Source organism: Narcine bancroftii, chromosome 13, assembly GCF_036971445.1.
Source record: "Narcine bancroftii isolate sNarBan1 chromosome 13, sNarBan1.hap1, whole genome shotgun sequence".
In the NCBI taxonomy this organism is placed as follows: domain Eukaryota; kingdom Metazoa; phylum Chordata; class Chondrichthyes; order Torpediniformes; family Narcinidae; genus Narcine; species Narcine bancroftii.
In genome coordinates, this window is record NC_091481.1 from 70,538,188 (window position 1) to 70,560,354 (window position 22,167).

The following is a 22,167-nucleotide window of genomic DNA, read 5'->3' on the forward strand; positions in this document are numbered from 1 at the left end:
ATTGAATTTACACGCACACCTCCCCACCACAAGCTCTACCTCAAAGACGAGAGTGGCATATTGGGCCAGGGGTGGTTTTAAGCCCATTTCCGCAAAGAATCTCTGTTCAGCAAGGACCATGAGATCTTCGAGGTGAATAATGCTAGCTATAACATCACTGTGTGTTTTTTAAGGATCTGTATTACGGAAATTGGGTTGGCGAGCATTTTATGGTGGGCAATGGCACACCAGATATAGTTTTTGCCTCATACTCCAGCCACCTGGATTTAATACTCATCTCCAGTGTTGTTGGTGTGGAGTTTGGAAATTCTCCCTGATTCGATGGGTTTCTTCTGGGTGCTTCTTTTATCCCCCACATCTCAAAGATATGTGGGTGAGTAGGTTAATCAGCAACTTTTTTTTTCAGTTGCTCCAAATCGACTACTATAATTTAACCAAATTCTATGGAACAATGAAGATTGACATGGAGATATTCAAGGTGATTGAGTACTGTGAACGAGGATCACTGCGGGTAAGTCAGTTCACGGTGTCCTTCAACTTTGGAACAGAAATGAGACAGACCAAGTGGAGTGGAATGTCAGATAACCAGTTGCTCAGCAGGAATTTCCAGGTTATGCTCTTGGTTACAGATTGAGCTTGTTGGGGGGAGTATGTGCCACCACCCAGTGTGCCGATCAAACCCATTTTCTTTCAATATACTTTTTTTTAAAGCATATAATGGCTCCAGAAGCACAAGTGTTTATCTCCAGAACATTGTGATCACTTCAAAGATAAGGTAGAAGAATAAAGTTTATGACATGAGACCCATGCTTCTCAAGATTTCCTGTTTGCTTGTTTAAAATGCCATTTTTTAAACATACAGTAATATCTCTGTTATTCAAGTTCAAACAACTGGCAGCCTCAAGCAACTACCAAAAAAATTCAGAAAATTAGAAGGTAAAACATTACGAAAGTTTAAAATTGGCTTGTCCTGGCGGTCAGTTTGCCAATCCATGCAATATGCAATCTTAAGTAACTGGAAAATTTAGTTATCTGGCATCTACATAGGTGTATAAACATGGATTAATTCAAGACCAGAATGCAAACTGAAATAAGCTTGTAAACTTTAATTGGCCTGGTTTGCTGAGACCATGAAAATCGATATCTCTAGTTTTTGCCAGACCATTCCCCATTCTCCCTTCCTTCCCATTTTTTTTTTGTCTCTGCCATCTGTGGATAAACAATTTTGTGAACTCATTCCACAATCTCAAAGTAGATATGGCCAGTGACCTGTGTCCCCAGAGACTGCAGCAATCCCTGCATCTCAATGCCATTTGACATCATTTCTGAAGCTAGATTTGGCAAATTGATCTCCACAATGGTTGATTTGTGTAGTTTTGACTCTCTGTTGTTTCTATAGGATGTTTTAAATGATAAAATATCATATCCCGATGGCACTTTTATGGATTTGGAATTCAAAGTATCGGTTATGTATGACATTGCAAAGGTGAGTGTGTCTCTGGAATATATCTAGAATCATATGAGTGGCACATTTAGCACAATGGTTAGCATAATGGTTCTCAACCTTTTTCTTTTCGCTCACATGCCCCTTTAAATATTCCCTATGCCATAGGGGCTCTGTGATTAGTAAGGGATTGCTTAAGCTGATATGTGGGTTTAGAGCTCGTCGAAAGAACCAAAGACTTGTTGATCCAAACCAAGGCTTTTATTAGTAAAAGACAGGAGCTCTTCACAGGTGGCCGACCAGTCCGGAATGATCCGACCTGGCTCGGGACACAGCCCTTTAAGGCCCAGACAGTAGGCGTGGCTAAGCTCTCAGCCAATCGCTATAAGCACAGTCATTACACTCCAGATACTGTAACTATATACATTGGTGATAGGTCTGAACTATCAGAGTGGGTAGAAAGAAAAAGTTTGAAGACCATTGTTTTAATCATACTTAATTGACTCGTTATGTGCACAGTTTCATAACTCCAAAGGAAATGGGCCAATGACAATTTTTCTCAAGCAAAATATTTCAGTTACATTTGGGTCTAGAGCAGAGATTCTCAACCTTCCCTTCCCACCCACATCCCACCTTAAGCAATCCCTTACTAATCACAGAGCACTGATGGCATAGGGATTACTTAAAGTGGTATGCGAGTGGAAAGAAAAAGGTTGAGAACCACTGAGTTACAACGCCAGCAACCTGGGTATGAATCCTGCGCTGTCTGTAAGGAGTTTGTACGCTCTTTCTGTGTCTGCATGGGTTTCCTCTGGGTGCTCCAGTTTCCTCCCACCCAAAGTTAATTGGTCACATTGGGTGTAATTGGGCAGCACAGGGTCGTGGGCCGAAAGGGCCTGGTACTGTGGTATATGTTTAAATTTAAAATTGAAAATATCCTAGACTCTACAATTAATTTAACAATATTTATTTATTTATGTATATGAGTGCTGCATTTGAATCGTTTATGTGTGTTATGTCTGGATGAGTGTTTGCATGGTTTTGCACCAATGACCAAAGAACGCTCTTTTGTCCAGTTGTACTTGTACGATTGAATTGGATGATAATGAACTTGGACTATAAAGAACAGCTTTCAGCTCAGTTCAAGTTGAAAATGGAATTTATATTAAACATCCTTTGTCATATAATATCATGTTCCGTTCAATTTTTAGATTCCCCTTCTAAAGTTGCATATACAACTTTGTGTTTATAATTTTTTTCATACAAATTTAGACATACAGCACTGTAACAGGCTTTTCCGGCCCATACCACCCAATTAACTTACAATTTCCTTACATTTTCGAAGGGTGGGAGGAGACCGGAGCACCCGGAGGAAACCTGCGCAGACATGGGGAAAATGTACAAACTCCTTACAGACAGCACCAGATTCCAACCTGGGTCATTGGGCTAACCATTAAATTATATATAATTTTGAGAAACAGCACAGTCACAGACCCTTCTGACCCACATCCAAATACACCCATGTAATCAATTAACTCATTAACACCACACGACTTCGCACCGTGTGAGGAAATCTGAGCACCCGGAGCAAAGGAATGTAGTCACAGGGAGAGCGTACAAACTATATGGATGCTTCATAGTAAACTTCTCATTTAATTGGTAACTAATAGATTGGATTTTATTTTTAAGGGTATGTCATATCTACATTCAAGCTATATAGAAGTGCATGGGAATCTGAAATCTACAAATTGTGTGGTGGACAACCGGATGGTGGTGAAAATTACCGACTTCGGGTGCAATACTATTGTTATGCCACAGAAAGGTGATCTTTGGAAACCTTAAGAATGAAAATACAGTTTGTTATTCCATTATGTGTCAAAAATTCCAAACCTATTTACAAGACAGAGGGAGAGGGGCAAGAAGAAGCAAGGGAGAACTTGGTGGGCAACCAGAATTGTAGTTATAAAAGTTAGAGGTGGTTCAAGGAGAGAAAGTATGGAACAGAAGAATGGAGAATCTGAATATAGGGTGGGAATCTCTGCAGTAACTGAGATAGATGAACCTACAGTGGAGAAAGAAAAGGGGGAGGAAAGGTACCAAGATGAACTAGTGGACATAAAAGATGCAATGGTGATACTTGTGGAAGACCAAGGGAGTTTGCTCCAGTATTCTGGCCAATATCCTTCAAGCATCTTCTCAAAAGAAGATGTTTGCCAGTATATTTAACACCTTTTTTGGTCCAAATTAACTGCTGTATTTCTCACGTTTAAATAATTGCACCTATACATTCCTAATTTAAACTATTGTGCAACATCCTGAGTTTGCAAAGGTGTTTTGAAAAATGCAAGTACTTTCCTGTCATATTCACCTGTCTATGCAAGAACTAAGACATTTCATTGATGTCCTTTCCTCCAATACTAGGTCTATGGATGGCTCCTGAGCACTTGCGGAAGGAGGGAATATCTCAGAAAGGTGACACGTACAGTTATGGAATTATAGGTCAGGAGATCATCTATCGAAAGGATACCTTTTATACTCAAACGTGTATCAATGCTGCAGGTAATTTATGTCACGTGGATAACAGATTTTTTTTAAGTAGGGGCGGATTGTGATATTTGATGCACGTTATAAGGACTGTTGACAAAACCACAATACAAGACCAGTTGTCCATCAGTAGCTGGTATTTTGAAGTATCCATAACACATAGAACATTACAGCGCTTCTAGTCTGTGCCAAACTATTATTCTGCCTTGTCCCATTGACCTGCACCATGTCCATAGCCCTCCATACCCTTCCCATCCACATACCTGTCCAAATTCCTCTTAAATGTTAAAATTGACCCCACATTCACCACTTCACCTAGCAGCTTGATCCACACCCCCATTACTCTCTGTGTGAAGAAATTCCCCTGATGTTCCCCTTAAACCTTTCCCCTTTCACTCTTAACCCATGTCTTCTGGTTTGTATCTCACCTAACCTCAGTGGAAAAAGCCTATCAACATTTACTCTGTCTTGACCTTTCATAATTTTAAATACCTCTATCAAATCTCCCCTCATTCTTCTACACTCCAGAGAATGAAGTCCTAACCTGTTTAACCTTTCCCTGTAACCCAGTTCCTGAAGTGCAGTCATAGGAGCAGAACTAGATTATTCAGCCCATCGAGTCTTCCCTGCCTATCTTCAGGGATCTTCCTGTATAAACACCAGCGTAAACATTGGGAGTGACCTGTGTTTGCTTGTGGAAGGCCCAAGGATTTCCCTATTACCTTCCCAGCTCCAAGGAAACCTGCCCTTCAAGCCTGTGCTGAGGTAAATTGCACAAACACAAATAATTCCCATTAAAGAGAGAGAGACATTGACTGCCCAGAAAAGTGTGGGCAGAGCTGTGTTTTATAAAGCATTTAAAATGGTTACTTTGTTTTTAAGTGTGTATTTTTAGTGGGTTAAATCCAAAATAAAAGTTTAAATGATTTTTTTGAAAGAAAGTCTGCAGACGCTGTGATTGTAGACAATTCACAAAAGTGCTGGAGAAACTCAGTAGGCCTCGCAGCAGCCATAGGCAACAAAGATACTGCATATAACCAATGTATCTGGCCTGAGTTCTTGACGTAGAGCTCAGGCCCGTAATGTTGGTTGTATATCTTTGCCTCAAATGGATATTACAAGACCCGATGAGTTTCTCCTGCACTTTTGTGTATTAAATTATTTTTTGACAGGAGCCGTGTTATTAAATGATATTGAATGAGAGAGATATTCAGCATATAGGGTAACAAGGACATCCTTGACAGCTGGGGGCAAGGCATTCCCAGCTGTCGAAGCATTTCTCTAAGCGAGGCAGGCTGTTTACACTGAGATGGTCCCTGTGCTGGATTAAACTATATCAAAGAGCTTGGGGTGAAGATCACAATGGGTGTTCGCAATAGGAGGCCACAAAGGGGGGAAAAAAAGAGGCTGGACTCAAGAAAAGATACGAGAGAGAGAAATGTTAACAAGAAGGTAGTGCAAACAAGTAAGGACACAAAGCTGGAGAAACTCAGTAGATTATGCAGTGTTCTATATATATATAGCAAAGGTAAATATACATAATTGACGTTTTGGGCTAGAGCCTTCCATCAAGATATGGAAAAATGTCGGCAAGCATCCGAACAAAAGAGTACGGGGGAAGGTGCAGTGCAAACAAACAGTGAAACACAAAAAATAAATATTCAATGATCAATAAAGTGCATAAGTCAGAGTCTTTAAATGAGTCCCTGATTGAGTTTGTCATTGAGGAGTCTGATGGTGGAGGGGGAGCAGCTGTTCCTGAACCTGGTGGTGTGAGTTTTTTGGCTCCGACACCTCTTTTCCGATGGCAGCGGCGAGAACAGAGCATATGCTGGGTGGTGTGGATCCTTGATGATCGCTCCCTGTAGGTTTTTTCGGTGGTGGGGAAGATTTTGCCTGTGATGTCCTGGGCTATGTCCACGACCTTTTGCAGGGTTTTCACTCAGGGGTATTGATGTCCCCAAGATAGAGAGAGATAGCTGAAGAGAATGATGCAGAATCTGAGAGGGAAGAGGAAAGAGTAGGCAAGAGAGGCAGGATTAAGTGGTAGATAACTTGAGAGACCTAGAAATTTATCTCTGATTTGTCATACTAAAATTTTACCAGCGATGATATTTCAGAATAAGGTGTCACAGGCTATCACAGCTGGGATCATGACAGAAGCTCTGTTTCTAAGTCGGAAGGTTTTGGGACCTGTGGTAAACTCCAGTGTCCCTTTCGATTCCTGGGAAGTTGTGAATGTTTAGATTTCTGTGTATGTTAATGACATAAAGAGTGATTAGGGTAAGTTTCAGCATTTTGTTGGTTATTACTGCCAATGTGCTAACACTCATTGCTGATGTCAACAAAATTGTAATTGTAAGACAAGAGAATTGGAGAATTCATTTGTTTCCTCAAACATGAGAAACTTGAAACTTTTTGAATAATGCTATGAATTATTAACTCTTGCATTCTTGTTCAGATGGTAAATGGATTGTTTATATTTTCTGTTTGTCCAGAAAAATTGAAGAGAGTAATGATGATAACAAATGAATCTCCACCACTTCGACCAAGCCTTCCTTTGGAGACAGCTACAGAGAGAGAACTAGAGGTGAAGGGAGTTAGAGGTTTGATAAATCTTGGGTTTGCAGGTTCAGGTCTGATCACCCCACGTCTCTCATTGCTATATACAGTAAAACCCCTGGTGTCTGGCACCTAGGAGATTGGTAGATGCTGTAAAAGTGAGTTTTATGGTTGCTTGAGACTTGTTCTTATAATGACCAACTTAACACACCAACATTAAGAATAAACATTTTTGGAGGAGTCACGTGATGGAGTAGTGGTCGGTAGGAGAATACCAGCCCTCTCCAGAAAAGAAGAAATAAAGTGAAGAAAACCACAAAGTTAAAGAAACACAAAACACAACAAATAAATGATAAAGGTGTGGAGAAAAGAAAGAAAATGACACCCAAAAAAAATCAAAAACAAAGGGAAAAAAAGAAGAAAAGACGCCGGAAGAGAAAGGAGAAGGCCTTACCTGGAAGAAACAAGGAGCTGTCATGGAGAGAGGAGTCCGCTCCCCGAGGTTAGTGGCGACCCCACAGAGTCGCGACCTCCCGACCGCGTGTAGTGCACGTCGAAAGAACCAAAGACTTGTTGATCCAAACCAAGGCTTTTATTAATGAAAAGACTGAAGCATATCACAAGTAGGTCGACCAGTCCAGAATGAACTGGTCTGGCTAGGAGCAATCCTTTAAGACCTGCCAGTAGGTGTGGCTACACTCTCAGCCAATCACAGTCATCCTACACTACCATCTGTACATATGTACATATACACATTGGTGGTAGAATCTGTACTATCACATTCACCCCTTCTTTGAGAACTGACCCCAGGGTGGATGGAGGTTAGGGGCCTGACCATCCGTCGTGGTGCCGGGATTGGGGTCGCCGGTGTTGGTCCTCTGTTCAAACACATGACCTGGGGGAGAAGGAATAGGGGGAGGTTGGGTTAAAGGCACTGCTGCACCTGATCCGGCTTGGGCTAGGTCCCTTACCGAGACTGTGTTCACCCGCCCATCCGGGTACTCAACGTAGGCATAATGCGGGTTCTCATGGAGCAGAGTCACTTGGTCAACCAAGGGGTCGTTCTTTGAGTACTGGACGTGGCGTCGTAAGAGGACTGAACCAGGAACCGTGAGCCATGTCGGTATGGTCATACCCGACTCAGATTTCCTTGGAAAAGAGAACATCCTTTCATGGGGGGTGGCATTTGTCACGGTGATTAGGAGGGAGTGGATTGAGTGTAGGGCACTAGTAAGCACGTCCTGCCAGCGAGAGGTGGGGAGACCTTTGGACCGGAGGGCAAGCGTAACCGCTTTCCAGACAGTGGCTTTCTCTCTTTCGACTTCTCATTACCGTGTGGGTTATAGCTGGTGGTCCTGCATGAAGCAATACCTCACTCTAGAAGGTACTGCCGCAGCTCCGCACTCATAAACGAGGACCCCCTGTCATTGTGGATGTAACTGGGGTACCCGAAGATGGCGAAGATGCTGTTCAGGGCCTCTATAACTGAGGAGGCAGTCATGTCCGAGCAGGGCACAGTGAATGGGAAGCGGGAGTACTCATCGATGGCCATAAGGATGTAGGTATTACGGTTGGTCAACAGTAGGGGCCCCTTGAAGTCTACGCTGAGACGCTCAAAGGGGCAGGTGGCTTTGATGACATGGGTGTTCTCTGGACAGAAGAAGTGGGGCTTGCACAGAGCGCACACCGGGCAGGCTCGGGTCATGGAGCGAATCTCCTCGACCGTGTAGGGCAGGTTGCGAGTTTTGACAAAGTGCACAAACCTAGTGACCCCTGGATGACAGAGCTCCTTGTGGAGTTTCTGCAGCCTGTCCAGTTGTATGTTGGCACAAGTCCCCCTGGAGAGTGCATTTGGCGGGTCGTTGAGATTACCTGGCTGATACAGTATGTCATAATTAAAGATGGAGAGCTCGATTCTCCACCTGGCGATTTTGTCATTCTTGATCTTACCTCGCTGGGTATTGCTAAACATGAAGGAGACTGCGCATTGGTCAGTCAGCAGTGTAAAGCGCCTGCCAGTGACGACAAACTGCTTCGACTATGGCCTTGGCCTCCTTCTCGACAGAGGAGTGTCAGCTCTCAGGACCCTGGAGGGTTCTGGAGAAGAAGGCTACCGGCTGGCCGGCCTGGTTCAAAGTGGCTGCCAGTGCAAAATCAGACGCCTCGCTCTCAACTTGGAACTGAATGGACTCGTCAATGGCGTGCAGCGTTGCAGCAGCGATGTCCGATTTGAAGCAGTCGAAGGCCGCTCTGGCTTCGGTTGACAAGGGGAAGGAGGTGGTCTTGATAAGTGGACGTGCCTTGTCGGCATAGTGTGGAACCCATTGGGAATAGTAATAAAAAAAACCCAGGCTGCATCTGAGTGCCATGTGGGGGTGGGGGGGAGGAAGTCCATGAGGGGACGCATGTGGTCAGGGTCCGGCATGACTACCCCGTTCTCCACCACACAACCCAGAATTGCGAACTGGGTGGTGCAGAAGACACACTTGTCAAAATTGTAGGTCAGGTTCAGCCAAGTTGCAGTCTGAAAAAATTTCTCAAAGTAGGCATCATGATCCTCTGTGTCATGGCCATGATGGTGACATTGTCCAGATTCGGGAAAGTCGCAGTCAGCCCGTTCTGGTCCAACATCCGGTCCATTTCCTGCTGGAAGACCGCAACGCCATTTGTGACCCCAAAAGGTACCCTGAGGAATTGATACAGCCGCCCATTCGCTTCAAAGGCCGTGAAAGGTCGGTCTTCTCGGCGGATGAGGAGCTGATGATAGGCCGAACATGTCAATGGTGGAAAATACACGGTATTGGGCGATCTGATTCACCACATCTGTGATCCGTGGAAGGGGGTATGCATCCAGGAGCATGAAATGGTTGATTGTCTGGCTGTAGTCAACTACCATAATTGTAGAGCACATCAAAAGAACCAAAGACTTGTTGATCCAAACCAAGGCTTTTATTAACTAAAAGACTGGAGCATATCACAAGTAAGTCAACCAGTCCAGAATGACCTGGTCTGGCTAGGAGCAATCCTTTAAGACCTGCCAGTAGCCAATCACAGTCATCCTACACTACCATATGTACATATACCCATTGGAGATAGAATCTGTAGTATTGGCTCTCTGAGGCAAACAGAAGTGCACAATGCGCACACTAGGGAAAAGGAAAACACCGACACAAGGGAGGCCCAGCTGTAGAGTTAACTTACACAGCGCGACCAGCTGAGAGATGCCCCACAGCAGGGCTCTCAGCTAGAAGAAGAGGAAAGCGACAGAAAAGGGAGTGATAAGAAAGAAAAACAGCAACAGGAAGCCCAAAAGATAACTAGCCCAGAAGTAGAGGACCAACAACAAGAAGCCATGCAAAAAAACACCCAACAAACTGAGGCAAGCAGCTCAACAAGAAAGTCAGAAGAGACACAGATACAAGGAAGAGAAGGAGAAGACACAAACACAGGCGCAGACACAGAAGAAGAAGACCAAGCACTGCACAGAGGAATAGAAGGTAAAATAGATGGACAGTATATAGATAAAAACAATTTTCAAGAACAAATGAAAGCATTAAAAGAAAGGTTGACATTAGAATTTAATGAAATGAAAAGTACAGAAGAAAAAGTGAGTAAAATAGAGCTGGTTATGACAGAAATAGGGAAAAGATTAGAAAATGTGGAAGAACGAGAAATGGCTGCAGTAATGGAAGTGAATGACAAGAAGAAAATTGGAAGAAAGTGATAAAAAAGTTAGAAACACAGGAGTTGTTAGCTCAGAAAAATGATATAATGGAAAACTATAGTAGGCGAAACAATACAAAGATAGTGGGCCTAAAGGAAGATGAAGAAGGCAAAAAATGAAAGAATTTATAAAAGAATGGATTCCAAAGGTCCTGGGAATGCTAGAAATACAGGAAGGAATAGAAATAAAAAGGGCACACAGAACACTAGCCCCAAAACCACAGTCACAGCAAAAACCAAGATCCGTTTTAGTAGAATTTCTGCGATACACGACAAGAGAAAATATATTGAAAAGGGCAAGGAATAAAATTAGAGAAGACAAAAAAACCATTGGAATACAAGAGTCAAAAAATATTTTTTTTACCCAGAAATAAGTTTTGAACTCCTTAACACAGCAAAATCGATCTGATGGAAAAAAGGCTATAAATTTATGTTAAGATATCCAGCTATGCTTAAAATAATTATCCCGGGGGAGCAAATGGAGAGGGGAGTTGTGGTTGCCTGGCAAGGGACAAGGACCAACTCAGGGGGGTGGGGGACGATGACACTTGGGGTTAAGGGAATTTTAGATGTGGGAGTGGTTGAAGTATTTTGTGTTTTAGAAGCGTTGTCATACATTGAGTTCAAAAAGGGAAAACTGAGAGATGAAAATGGGGAAGAGGGGAAAGGTGGTGGTGAGGAAGCAGAAATGAGGTGTAAACAGAGTATGAGATGGCCATGTTGAATTATATGACTATAAATATTAATGGAATACATAACCAAATTAAAAGGAAGAGGCTATTAAATTTACTGAAAAAAGAAAAAATAGAGCATTTGTGCAGGAAACGCATCGAATTGAAGTGTAACATAATAAATTAAGGAGAGACTGGGTTAGAAAACATAGCGACAACATCATATAATTCAAAAGCCAGAGGTGTAGCTATATTAATCAATAAAAATGTACCAATCAAAATAGAGGAGGAAATAATAGATCCAGAAGGGAGGTAGGTAATGATAAACTGTCAGATATACTCAGAATCATGGAATTTGCTCAATATAAATGCACCTAATGAGGAGAATAAAAAGTTTATGCAGGATATTTTTTTTGAAGATTGCAGATACACAAGGAAATATATTGATAGGAGGGGATTTTAAACTTAATTTGGACCCAGAGTTGGATAAAACTGGACAAAAGACTAGCAAAAGGAACAAAGTGGCCAAATTTATGGTTAAATCAATGCAGGAAGTGCAACTTTTGGATATATGGAGGAGGCAGCACCCAAGGGAGAAGGAATATCATATTATTCGAGTAGACATAAAACATATTCAAGGATTGACATGTTCCTGTTGTAAGCCCATATTCAAGGGAGAGTTAGGAAAACGGAATATAAAGCTAGATTGCTATCTGATCATTCACCCCTGTTATTAGCAATAGAACTGGAGGACATCCCACCAAGAACATATAGATGGAGATTAAACTCCATGCTACTTAAAAGACAGGAATTTAGAGAATTTATTGAACACCAAATTAAAATGTACTTTGAAATAAATACGGAATCAGTGAAAGACAAATTTATATTATGGGATGCAATGAAAGCCTTCATTAGAGGGCAGATAATAAGTTATGTAACTAAGATGATAAAGGACTACAATCGGGAAATAGAACAATTGGAAAGGGAAATAGTAAGTACAGAAAAAGAACTAGCAACAAGGAAAGATACAACAAAAAGAAGAAAATTGGAGGACAAAAAATAAAATACGAAACACTACAAATGTATAAGGTGGAGAAGAACATAATGAAAATAAAGCAGAAGTATTACGAGCTAGGAGAAAAAACGCACAAAATATTAGCCTGGCAACTTAAAACAGAACAAGCTAAAAGAACTGTATTGGCATCAAGGAAAAAGGACAAACAAATTACATATAACCCAACAGAGATTAATGAAAACTTTAAGGAATTCTATGAACAATTATACCGAACTGAGAACAAGGGGAAAGAAGACAAAATAAATCAGTTTTTACCTAAAATTGAACTACCGAAATTGCAAGAGGAGCAAAACAAATTGATAAAACCATTTGAAATAGAGGAAGTACAGAATATAGTAAAAAAGCTGCCAAACAATAAAACGCCTGGAGAGGATGGACTCCCAATAGAATTCTATAAAACATTTAAAGAGTTATTATTTCCTCCTCTCCTGGAAGTAATGAACCAGATAGAAGAAACACAAAACTTGCCAGATTCATGTAAAACAGCAATAATTACAGTAATACCAAAGACGGGGAAAGATCCACTAACACCAGTATCATATAGACCAATATCTCTACTTAATTCAAATTATAAGATAATAGCAAAACTATTAGCCAACATATTGGCCGACTGTGTACCAAAAATAGTAAAACAAGATCAAACTGGATTTATTAAGAAAAGATGAACAGCGGACAATGTCTAAGTTCATTAATCCAGGCAGTACAAGGAAATAAGATACCAACAGTGGCTGTTGCTCTAGATGCAGAAAAAGCCTTTGACAGGGTAGAATGGAATTATTTATTCAAAGTATTACAGAGGTTCAACCTACCAGAAAAATATATTAATTGGATTAAAACATTATATAATGGACCATTGGTAAAGGTGACAGTAAATGGATATGTATCAAACCAATTTAAATTAAGCAGGTCAACTAGGCAGGGATGTCCACTATCTCCCTCACTGTTCACTTTAGCAATAGAACCATCGGCAGAACTGATAAGAACAGAAAATAAAATAAAAGGGATAAAAATAAAGGAGAAGGAGTATAAAATCAGTTTATTTGCAGATGACATCATAGTATACTTAACAGAACCAGAAATATCAATAAAAGAACTACATAAGAAATTGAAGGAATATGGAGAAATATCGGGGTACAAGATCAATGTAAATAAAAGTGAAGCAATGCCAATGAATAATGCGGATTACACAGAGTTTAAAAAAGAATCACCATTTAAATGGCAAACACAAGCAATTCGATACCTAGGTATTAGATTAGATAATAATTTAGGCCACCTATACAAATTAAATTACCAGCCATTAATGAAGAAATTCTTTGGCTTGACTTCGCGGACGAAGATTTATGGAGGGGGTAAAAAGTCCACGTCAGCTGCAGGCTCGTTTGTGGCTGACAAGTCCGATGCGGGACAGGCAGACACGATTGCAGCGGTTGCAGGGGAAAATTGGTTGGTTGGGGTTGGGTGTTGGGTTTTTCCTCCTTTGCCTTTTGTCAGTGAGGTGGGCTCTGCGGTCTTCTTCAAAGGAGGTTGCTGCCCGCCAAACTGTGAGGCGCCAAGATGCACGGTTTGAGGCGTTATCAGCCCACTGGCGGTGGTCAATGTGGCAGGCACCAAGAGATTTCTTTAGGCAGTCCTTGTACCTTTTCTTTGGTGCACCTCTGTCACGGTGGCCAGTGGAGAGCTCGCCATATAACACGATCTTGGGAAGGCGATGGTCCTCCATTCTGGAGACGTGACCCATCCAGCGCAGCTGGATCTTCAGCAGCGTGGACTCGATGCTGTCGACCTCTGCCATCTCGAGTACTTCGACGTTATGGATGTTGAGGATGGAGCGGAGACAACGCTGGTGGAAGCGTTCTAGGAGCCGTAGGTGGTGCCGGTAGAGGACCCATGATTCGGAGCCGAACAGGAGTGTGGGTATGACAACGGCTCTGTATACGCTTATCTTTGTCTGGAAAAACAACCAACTGAAAAACCTCACAAAGATAAGCGTACACAAAGAATGAAGAAATTACAGGATGACTTAAAACATTGGAAAGAATTGCCACTAACATTGATAGGGAGGGTAAATTGCATTAAAATTAACGTCTTCCCAAGGAAGACAATACCTATTTCAATCGTTACCAATTCCCTTAACAGAGAAATTCTTCAATAAACTAAAGAGAATAATAAGGAAATTCTTATGGAAAGGAGGGAAACCGAGGATAGCGCTAGATAAATTAACAGAATGGTACCAACAAGGTGGTTTGCAGTTACAAAATTATTATAGAGCAGCACAATTGAGCTATCTATCAGATTTTTATCAAACAAGGGAAAAACCAGATTGGACCAAGATAGAGCTAGATAAAATAGAGGAGAAGGTACCAGAACATATACTTTATAAGTGGGATGAAAAACTGGTGCAATATAAAAGTTCACCAGTACTGCACCATCTGCTCAACATTTGGAAGAAGATTCATGTAGAAAGGAAAAAACAAATTACCAACTACCAAAATTATTTTTTTTTTTAATTTTTTATTTTTCACACCATAAACCACCTTGACCATGATACATACATTTTCCTTTTCAAATATATACAGTGTCAATTTCTCCCCCCCTCCTCCCATCCCACCCTTCCTACCTCCCCCTCCCCATCCATTTAAAGTACAAAATCTAAGATACCTTAAACCAGTCAAACAATGTTGTCATTCAATAAAAATAAACAAGAAATTCCACTGAGTCAATTCTTTTCATTTCCTTCTCCTTTCGTTAATTTAGGTAGTGAATGTCCCCGGTAGGTTTTCTCTATTGTGTTTCATGTATGGCTCCCATATTTGTTCAAATATTTCAATATTATTTCTTAAACTATATGTTATTTTTTCTAATGGAATACATTTATTCATTTCTATATACCATTGTTGCATTTTCAAATTATCTTCCAATTTCCAGGTTGACATAATACATTTTTTTGCTACGGCTAGAGCTATCTTAACAAATCTTTTTTGTGCACCATCCAAATCAATTCCAAATTCTTTGTTTTTTATGTTACTTAGGAGTAAGATCTCTGGGTTTTTTGGTATATTGTTTTCTGTAATTTTATTTAATATCTGGTTTAGATCTTCCCAAAATTTTTTCACTTTCTCACATGTCCAGATTGCATGAATTGTTGTTCCCATTTCTTTTTTACAACGAAAACATCTGTCAGATACTGTTGGGAACCATTTATTTAACTTTTGAGGTGTAATGTATAGCCTGTGTATCCAGTTATATTGTATCATACGTAACCTCGTATTTATTGTATTTCTCATCGTTCCAGAACATAACACGTCCAAAAGTTAAATAAATGGGACCCAACAGTATCAGACAGATGTTTTCACTGTAAGAAGGAAACGGGAACCAGAGTACATGCAATTTGGGCATGTTAGAAAGTTGAAAAGTTTTGGGAAGATCTAAATCAGGTATTAAATAAAATCACAAAAATCAACATATCAAAAAATCCAGAGATCTTTCTTCTAAGTAATATCTTCTTTGGCTTGGCTTCGCGGACGAAGATTTATGGAGGGGGTAAAAAGTCCACGTCAGCTGCAGGCTCGTTTGTGGCTGACCAGTCCGATGCGGGACAGGCAGACACGATTGCAGCGGTTGCAAGGGAAAATTGGTTGGTTGGGGTTGGGTGTTGGGTTTTTCCTCCTTTGCCTTTTGTCAGTGAGGTGGGCTCTGCGGTCTTCTTCAAAGGAGGCTGCTGCCCGCCAAACTGTGAGGCGCCAAGATGCACGGTTTGAGGCGTTATCAGCCCACTGGCGGTGGTCAATGTGGCAGGCACCAAGAGATTTCTTTAGGCAGTCCTTGTACCTTTTCTTTGGTGCACCTCTGTCACGGTGGCCAGTGGAGAGCTCGCCATATAATACGATCTTGGGAAGGCGATGGTCCTCCATTCTGGAGACGTGACCCATCCAGCGCAGCTGAATCTTCAGCAGCGTGGACTCGATGCTGTCGACCTCTGCCATCTCGAGTACCTCGACGTTAGGGGTGTGAGCGCTCCAATGGATGTTGAGGATGGAGCGGAGACAACGCTGGTGGAAGCGTTCTAGGAGCCGTAGGTGGTGCCGGTAGAGGACCCATGATTCGGAGCCGAACAGGAGTGTGGGTATGACAACGGCTCTGTATACGCTTATCTTTGTGAGGTTTTTCAGTTGGTTGTTTTTCCAGACTCTTTTGTGTAGTCTTCCAAAGGCGCTATTTGCCTTGGCGAGTCTGTTGTCTATCTCATTGTCGATCCTTGCATCTGATGAAATGGTGCAGCCGAGATAGGTAAACTGGTTGACCGTTTTGAGTTTTGTGTGCCCGATGGAGATGTGGGGGGGCTGGTAGTCATGGTGGGGAGCTGGCTGATGGAGGACCTCAGTTTTCTTCAGGCTGACTTCCAGGCCAAACATTTTGGCAGTTTCCGCAAAGCAGGACGTCAAGCGCTGAAGAGCTGGCTCTGAATGGGCAACTAAAGCGGCATCATCTGCAAAGAGTAGTTCACGGACAAGTTTCTCTTGTGTCTTGGTGTGAGCTTGCAGGCGCCTCAGATTGAAGAGACTGCCATCCGTGCGGTACCGGATGTAAACAGCGTCTTCATTGTTGGGGTCTTTCATGGCTTGGTTCAGCATCATGCTGAAGAAGATTGAAAAGAGGGTTGGTGCGAGAACACAGCCTTGCTTCACGCCATTGTTAATGGAGAAGGGTTCAGAGAGCTCATTGCTGTATCTGACCCGACCTTGTTGGTTTTCGTGCAGTTGGATAATCATGTTGAGGAACTTTGGGGGACATCCGATGCGCTCTAGTATTTATATAAGTAATATAAGTAATATAAGAAGTAAAGAATTAGACCTCAAACTGGATGATAGCCTTATCTGTAGCAAAAAAATGTATAATGTCAACTTGAAATCAGAAGAGAGCCTGAGAATATAGCAATGGTACATGGAAATGAATAAATGTATTCCATTGGAAAAAATAACATATAATTTAAAAAATAAAGTCACATTATTTGAACAAATTTGGGAACCATACATGGAACATAACAGAGAGAGCTTGCCTCGGACCTCCACCCCCGAAAATGATAAAAAGGCAATGATCTGATCCAGTGTGTAAAAGTAGATGACACAATTTTCTTGTTTATTTTCATTGTGTGATGACATTGTTTAATGGGTTTATTGTATTGAATATGTTGAACATTTAATGGGTTTGGAGGGGGGTGGGAAGGAGGGAGGGAAGGGAGGGGGGAAAATGCCACTGTATATTTAAGAGGAAAATGTTTGTATGTATTTTAATTGTATGGTTCATAGTGTGAAAAATTTAAAAAAATTTAAAAAAAGAATAAACAGTTTAAAATACAAAAGATAGTGCAAAATGTAAAGTAATTAAAAAAAAACATTATTGTAGTTCTTAATCAGGTAAATTCCTGAAAACTACAAAATTTAAATTTGAACCTGTCGCTGGTGCTATAACAGCGTTGCGCTAAATGCTGCACTAACCCTGCCGCCATCATAATTGACCCTCCCTCCCCCAAGTTTACAGATAAAGCATTTGATCAGGGTGACTCTTACTAAGCATGGATAAGGAGACACTTTAAGAGAGTTACCCCAATGGCAAACAGCTTCATCCTGGGCGATGCCATTTTATTCAAACACAACTTTATTCAAACAGCTGCTATGAGCAAAGCCCGACCAAGGCTCTCCCTCCACTGGCTGAATATTTGCTCCCATTTTCACCAAAGGTTTATGTGTTACTTCAGAGAACATTTACTTTGACAATTTTAAACCTGTATTTACATTTTTATTCTTATTTATTTTTATTTTTATTTTCCTTGATTTTTTTTGCTGGTTGCTTGAGGTTGCCAGTGTTTGAATTCTGCATTTCAGAGGTTTTATTGCATAATTAATCTTCTTTCTCTCTGAGTTCACATCGAATTATCCTCCAATATCATTGTGCTTGAACCTGTGGGTTTTAATTGAATTAATTCAATGGCCCTCTGAGATTAAAGCACATTAATCCCATGTTCTCTATTTCCAGGTCTGATTAACCCCAAGTCTTTGTGGGCCCAGATCTCATTCTTCATGTCTTTGTGGTTTACAGTTATTTGGGCTGATCAAGAACTGCTGGGAGGAAGATCCAGAGAAAAGACCTGACTTCAAGAAAATTGAGGCCACACTAGCCAAGATATTTAGGTTTGTGAAAATCTTCCAGGATCTAAATCTCTGATACAATCAGAAAGCCTTCAATGCCCAGGACCCTTTGGGACTCTTCCTTACCATCAGCATCCTCTTAAATCATGGTTCCAATACCTGGTTCCATGAGCCCATCTCCAGCAGCCTGCAGCCAGTTTGCTAGTTCCACTTCCATTGAAACACAGTATCCAGCATTACATGGGACCTGATCCCAAAGCATAGAACCATAGAACATTACAGCACAAGAACAGGTACCTTCAGCCCTTCTAGTCTGTGCCAAAGCATTTTTTTTTGGCAGTATTCTGCTGACCTGCAGCCAGTCCATAGCCCTCCATACCGTTTCTATCCATGTAGATGTCCAAATTCTTCTGAAATGTTTAAAATGAGCCCACATCACCCCTTCAGCCGGCAGCTTGTTTCATACTTCCACCACTCTCTGTGAAGTTCCCCTTATGCATTTCCTCTTTCACTTTAACCCATGTCCTCTGGTTTGTATGTCACCTACCCTTAGTGGAAAAAATCTATCTACATTTATTCTTTCTGCCCCCCCTCATAATTTAAAATAATTATCAAATCTCACCTCATTCTCTGCACTCCAGGGAATGAAGTCCTAACCTGTTTAACCTTTCCCTGTAACTCAGTTCCTGAAGTCCAGGCAACATCCTAGTAAATCTTCTCGGCTCTCTTTCTATCTTATTGATATCTTTCCTGTAGTTAGGTGACCCAAAAGTGCACACACTACTCCAAATTTGGCCTCATCAATGTCTTATACAACTTCATCATAACATCCCAACTCCTATACTCAGTACTTTGATTTATGATGGTCACTATGCCAAAAGCTTTCTTGACAATCCTATCGACCTGTGACGCCACATTCAGTGAATTAAGTATCTGTATTCCCAGATCCCTCTGTTCTACTACACTCCTCAGTGCCCGACCATTTACCATGTATGTCCTTTCTTGATTTGTCCTTCCAAATTGCAACACCTCACATTTATCTGCATTAAATTCCCTCTGCCATTTTCTGTTCCATTTTTCCAGTTGGTCCAGATCCATCTGCAAGGTTTGAAAGCCTTCCTTGCTGTCCACAATGCCTCCAATCTTAATGTTATCTGCAAACTTGCAGATCCAATTTACCACATTATCATCCAGATCATTGATATAGATGAAAAACAATGATGGTTCCAACACTGATCCCTGAGGCACACCATTACTCACAGGCCTCCAGTCAGAAAAGCAATCATCTACCACTACTCTCTAACTTCTCCCGTCCAGCCATTGTTGAATCCAGCTCACTACTTCTCTGTGAATACCTAGCGTCTGAACCTTCCTGACTAACCCATGAGGGATCTTGTCAAAGGCCTTGTACACAGAATCCACAGCCTTTCCTTCATCAGCTTTCTTGGTTATCTCCTTGAAAAACTCTACAAGATTGGCATAGTAGCAATGTGTTTGTTGATTTTTTTTTACAGCACGTTCCATAGTGAGACAAACAAGACCTACATGGATACACTGATCCGCCGCCTTCAGATGTACTCAAAGAACTTGGAGCACCTGGTGGAAGAGAGAACTGTCCTGTACAAAGCTGAGCGTGACAGGGCAGATCAGCTAAACTATATGCTACTACCGAAGTGAGCCAGATTTATTTAAATTTTTAATATTTTAAATGTAGACATACAGCGTGGTGATAGGCCATTCCGGCCCATGACCCTGTGCCGCCCAATTACACCCAATTGACCAGGTATGTTTTAAAGAGTGGGAGGAAACTGGATCCCCGCAGACACAGGGAGGACAGACAGCATGGGATACAAACCTTGGTCCTTATCACTGGCGCTGTAACAGCATTGCGCTAACTGTGCGATTGTCTATCCTGTCAGTGATTGCATCTTGTTGTCTTATCAATCATCTAACTGGATGGTTGTTAAGCAGAGAAACTCTTCATTCTCACTGGGTCTGTTGCTTATCCAGAAAGTGGAAATTTCCACCATTTGGAGCCATTGGTGCAAATAATATTGATGAATTTATAGAGGACATGAAGTAAGCAAGTGAGGGAGAAGAAATAATGGAGTTAGGTGAAGGTTGGAGATCTTTCAAAAGAATCATATGGATTGCTCAGACCTAATGATATTTTTCTGTGCTTGACACACAATGTCTGATGTACTTTTGCAACTATTGTTCCATCTACCCACCTTTCAGGCATTGTTTTCCAAATTACATTAAATCTCTGCCTTGATATTTGTTACCTATTTCAATAAGTTATCAGTTAGTATCAGCCCAGGTGGACCTGTAAATTGATTAAATGCCCTAACAGGGCTTGACAAGTGAATGTTGAGATGTGGGAGAGTCGTGAACAAAGGGACATAATTTCAAAGCAAGTGGTGATGCTGAGATGCATGGAAATTTCTTCTCACAGAGGATAGTGAATCACTGGAGGCCAGATCAGTAGATATATTTAAGGAGGACAAATTGTTTGAAATAAGTATTGTATCCTTGGGAACACGTTCATTTTAATGCAGTTTACCCTCCCTATTAACATTAGTGGTAATTCTTTTCATTGTTCTAAGTCTTCCTGCAATTTCTTTATTAGTGGCTGATAATTTAGTTTGTACAAGTGGCTTAAGTTATTATCTAACCTGATCCCTAGGTATCGGATTGCTTCTGCTTGCCATTTTAAAGGTGATTCTTTTTTAAAGAAAAATTGTTTGAAGAGCACTGAAGACTTCCTGATTGTTTTGGAGATTCACACCTAGAGCTCGGGTTACCAATGGTTTAGACTGAAGTCTGCATTACTGCAGAGGCTGTGGGAGCGCTGGAGGTGAATCCATGGACACTTGATGACTCTGAAGGGACTCATTTTTGCTTCTCTTTCTCTTACTGTGCGGGGTGTCAGGCAATTTCTGCTGATGGCGAATCTTTGCCTTACAGCAATCTAAGAGGCAGCAGATGATTAGTGAAGCATTTAGCCCGACACTGTTACAGCGACTGGGACCGGGGTTCACATTCAGTGCTGTCTGTAAGGAATTTGTACGCTCTCCCCCATGTCTGCATAGGTTTCCTCTGGGTGCTCTGGTTTCCTCCCACTGTTCAAATTGTATGGAAATTGAGCAGCACTGGCTTGTTGGCCAAAAGGGCTGTATGTCTAAAATTAAATTTAAATAAATAATTGCAGTTTTGTGTTATATTACATCTGTTTTATTACATGACCATAAAAGAGTCTTGAATCTTGAGTGAGGAATTAAAGATTAGGAACACAAGCAATCCGATACCTGGGTATGAGACTAGACAATAATCTAGGCCACCTATACAAATTAAATTATCAGCCATTAATGAAGAAACTACAAGATGACTTAGAACATTGGAAAGATTTACCACTAACACTGATAGGAAGGGTAAATTGCATTAAAATGAATGTCTTCCCAAGGATACAATACTTATTTCAATCGTTACCAATTCCCTTTACAGAGAAATTCTTCAATGAACTAAAGAAAATAATAAGGAAATTCTTATGGAAAGTGGGGGGGGGGGGGTGGGGGGGGGACACCGAGGATAGCATTAGATAAATTAACAAAAATGGTACAAACAAGGTGGTTTGCAGCTACCAAACTTTAAGAATTATTATAGAGCAGCACAATTAAGATATCTATCAGATTTTTATCAAACAAGGGAAAAACCAGATTGGACCAGGATAGAGCTAGATAAAATAGGGGAGAAGGTACCAGAACATATACTTTATAAGTGGGTTGAAAAACTGGTGCAATATAGAAGTTCACCAGTACTGCACCATCTACTCAACATTTGGAAGAAGATGAGACGTCTCTTTCTTTTCATCCATAGAAAGGAAAAAAACAAATTACCAACTACCAAAATTACTATTGACGCAAAATCAACTAATCCCTTTCACAATAGATAACTTTCCTTTAGAGAATGGGAGAGAAAAGGGATCAAAAGAATAGAAAATTG

The 22,167-nt window shown here is 41.1% G+C and overlaps 1 protein-coding gene across 4 annotated transcripts in view; it reads left to right on the forward strand.

Annotated features, from left to right (window-relative positions):
• The window catches only part of LOC138748676 (guanylyl cyclase C-like), a 91,905-nt gene that overhangs the window by 49,670 nt on the left and 20,068 nt on the right, over positions 1-22,167 (forward strand). For 3 of the 4 annotated variants that reach the window (XM_069909273.1, XM_069909276.1, XM_069909277.1), the window contains 7 exons: positions 407-511; positions 1,400-1,486; positions 3,134-3,266; positions 3,866-4,003; positions 6,487-6,578; positions 18,116-18,207; positions 19,680-19,838. In XM_069909273.1, coding sequence (XP_069765374.1) covers positions 407-511; positions 1,400-1,486; positions 3,134-3,266; positions 3,866-4,003; positions 6,487-6,578; positions 18,116-18,207; positions 19,680-19,838 — 806 coding nt within the window. The remainder of the gene's footprint in view (positions 1-406; positions 512-1,399; positions 1,487-3,133; positions 3,267-3,865; positions 4,004-6,486; positions 6,579-18,115; positions 18,208-19,679; positions 19,839-22,167) is intronic. The other variant, XM_069909275.1, reaches the window with a different exon arrangement.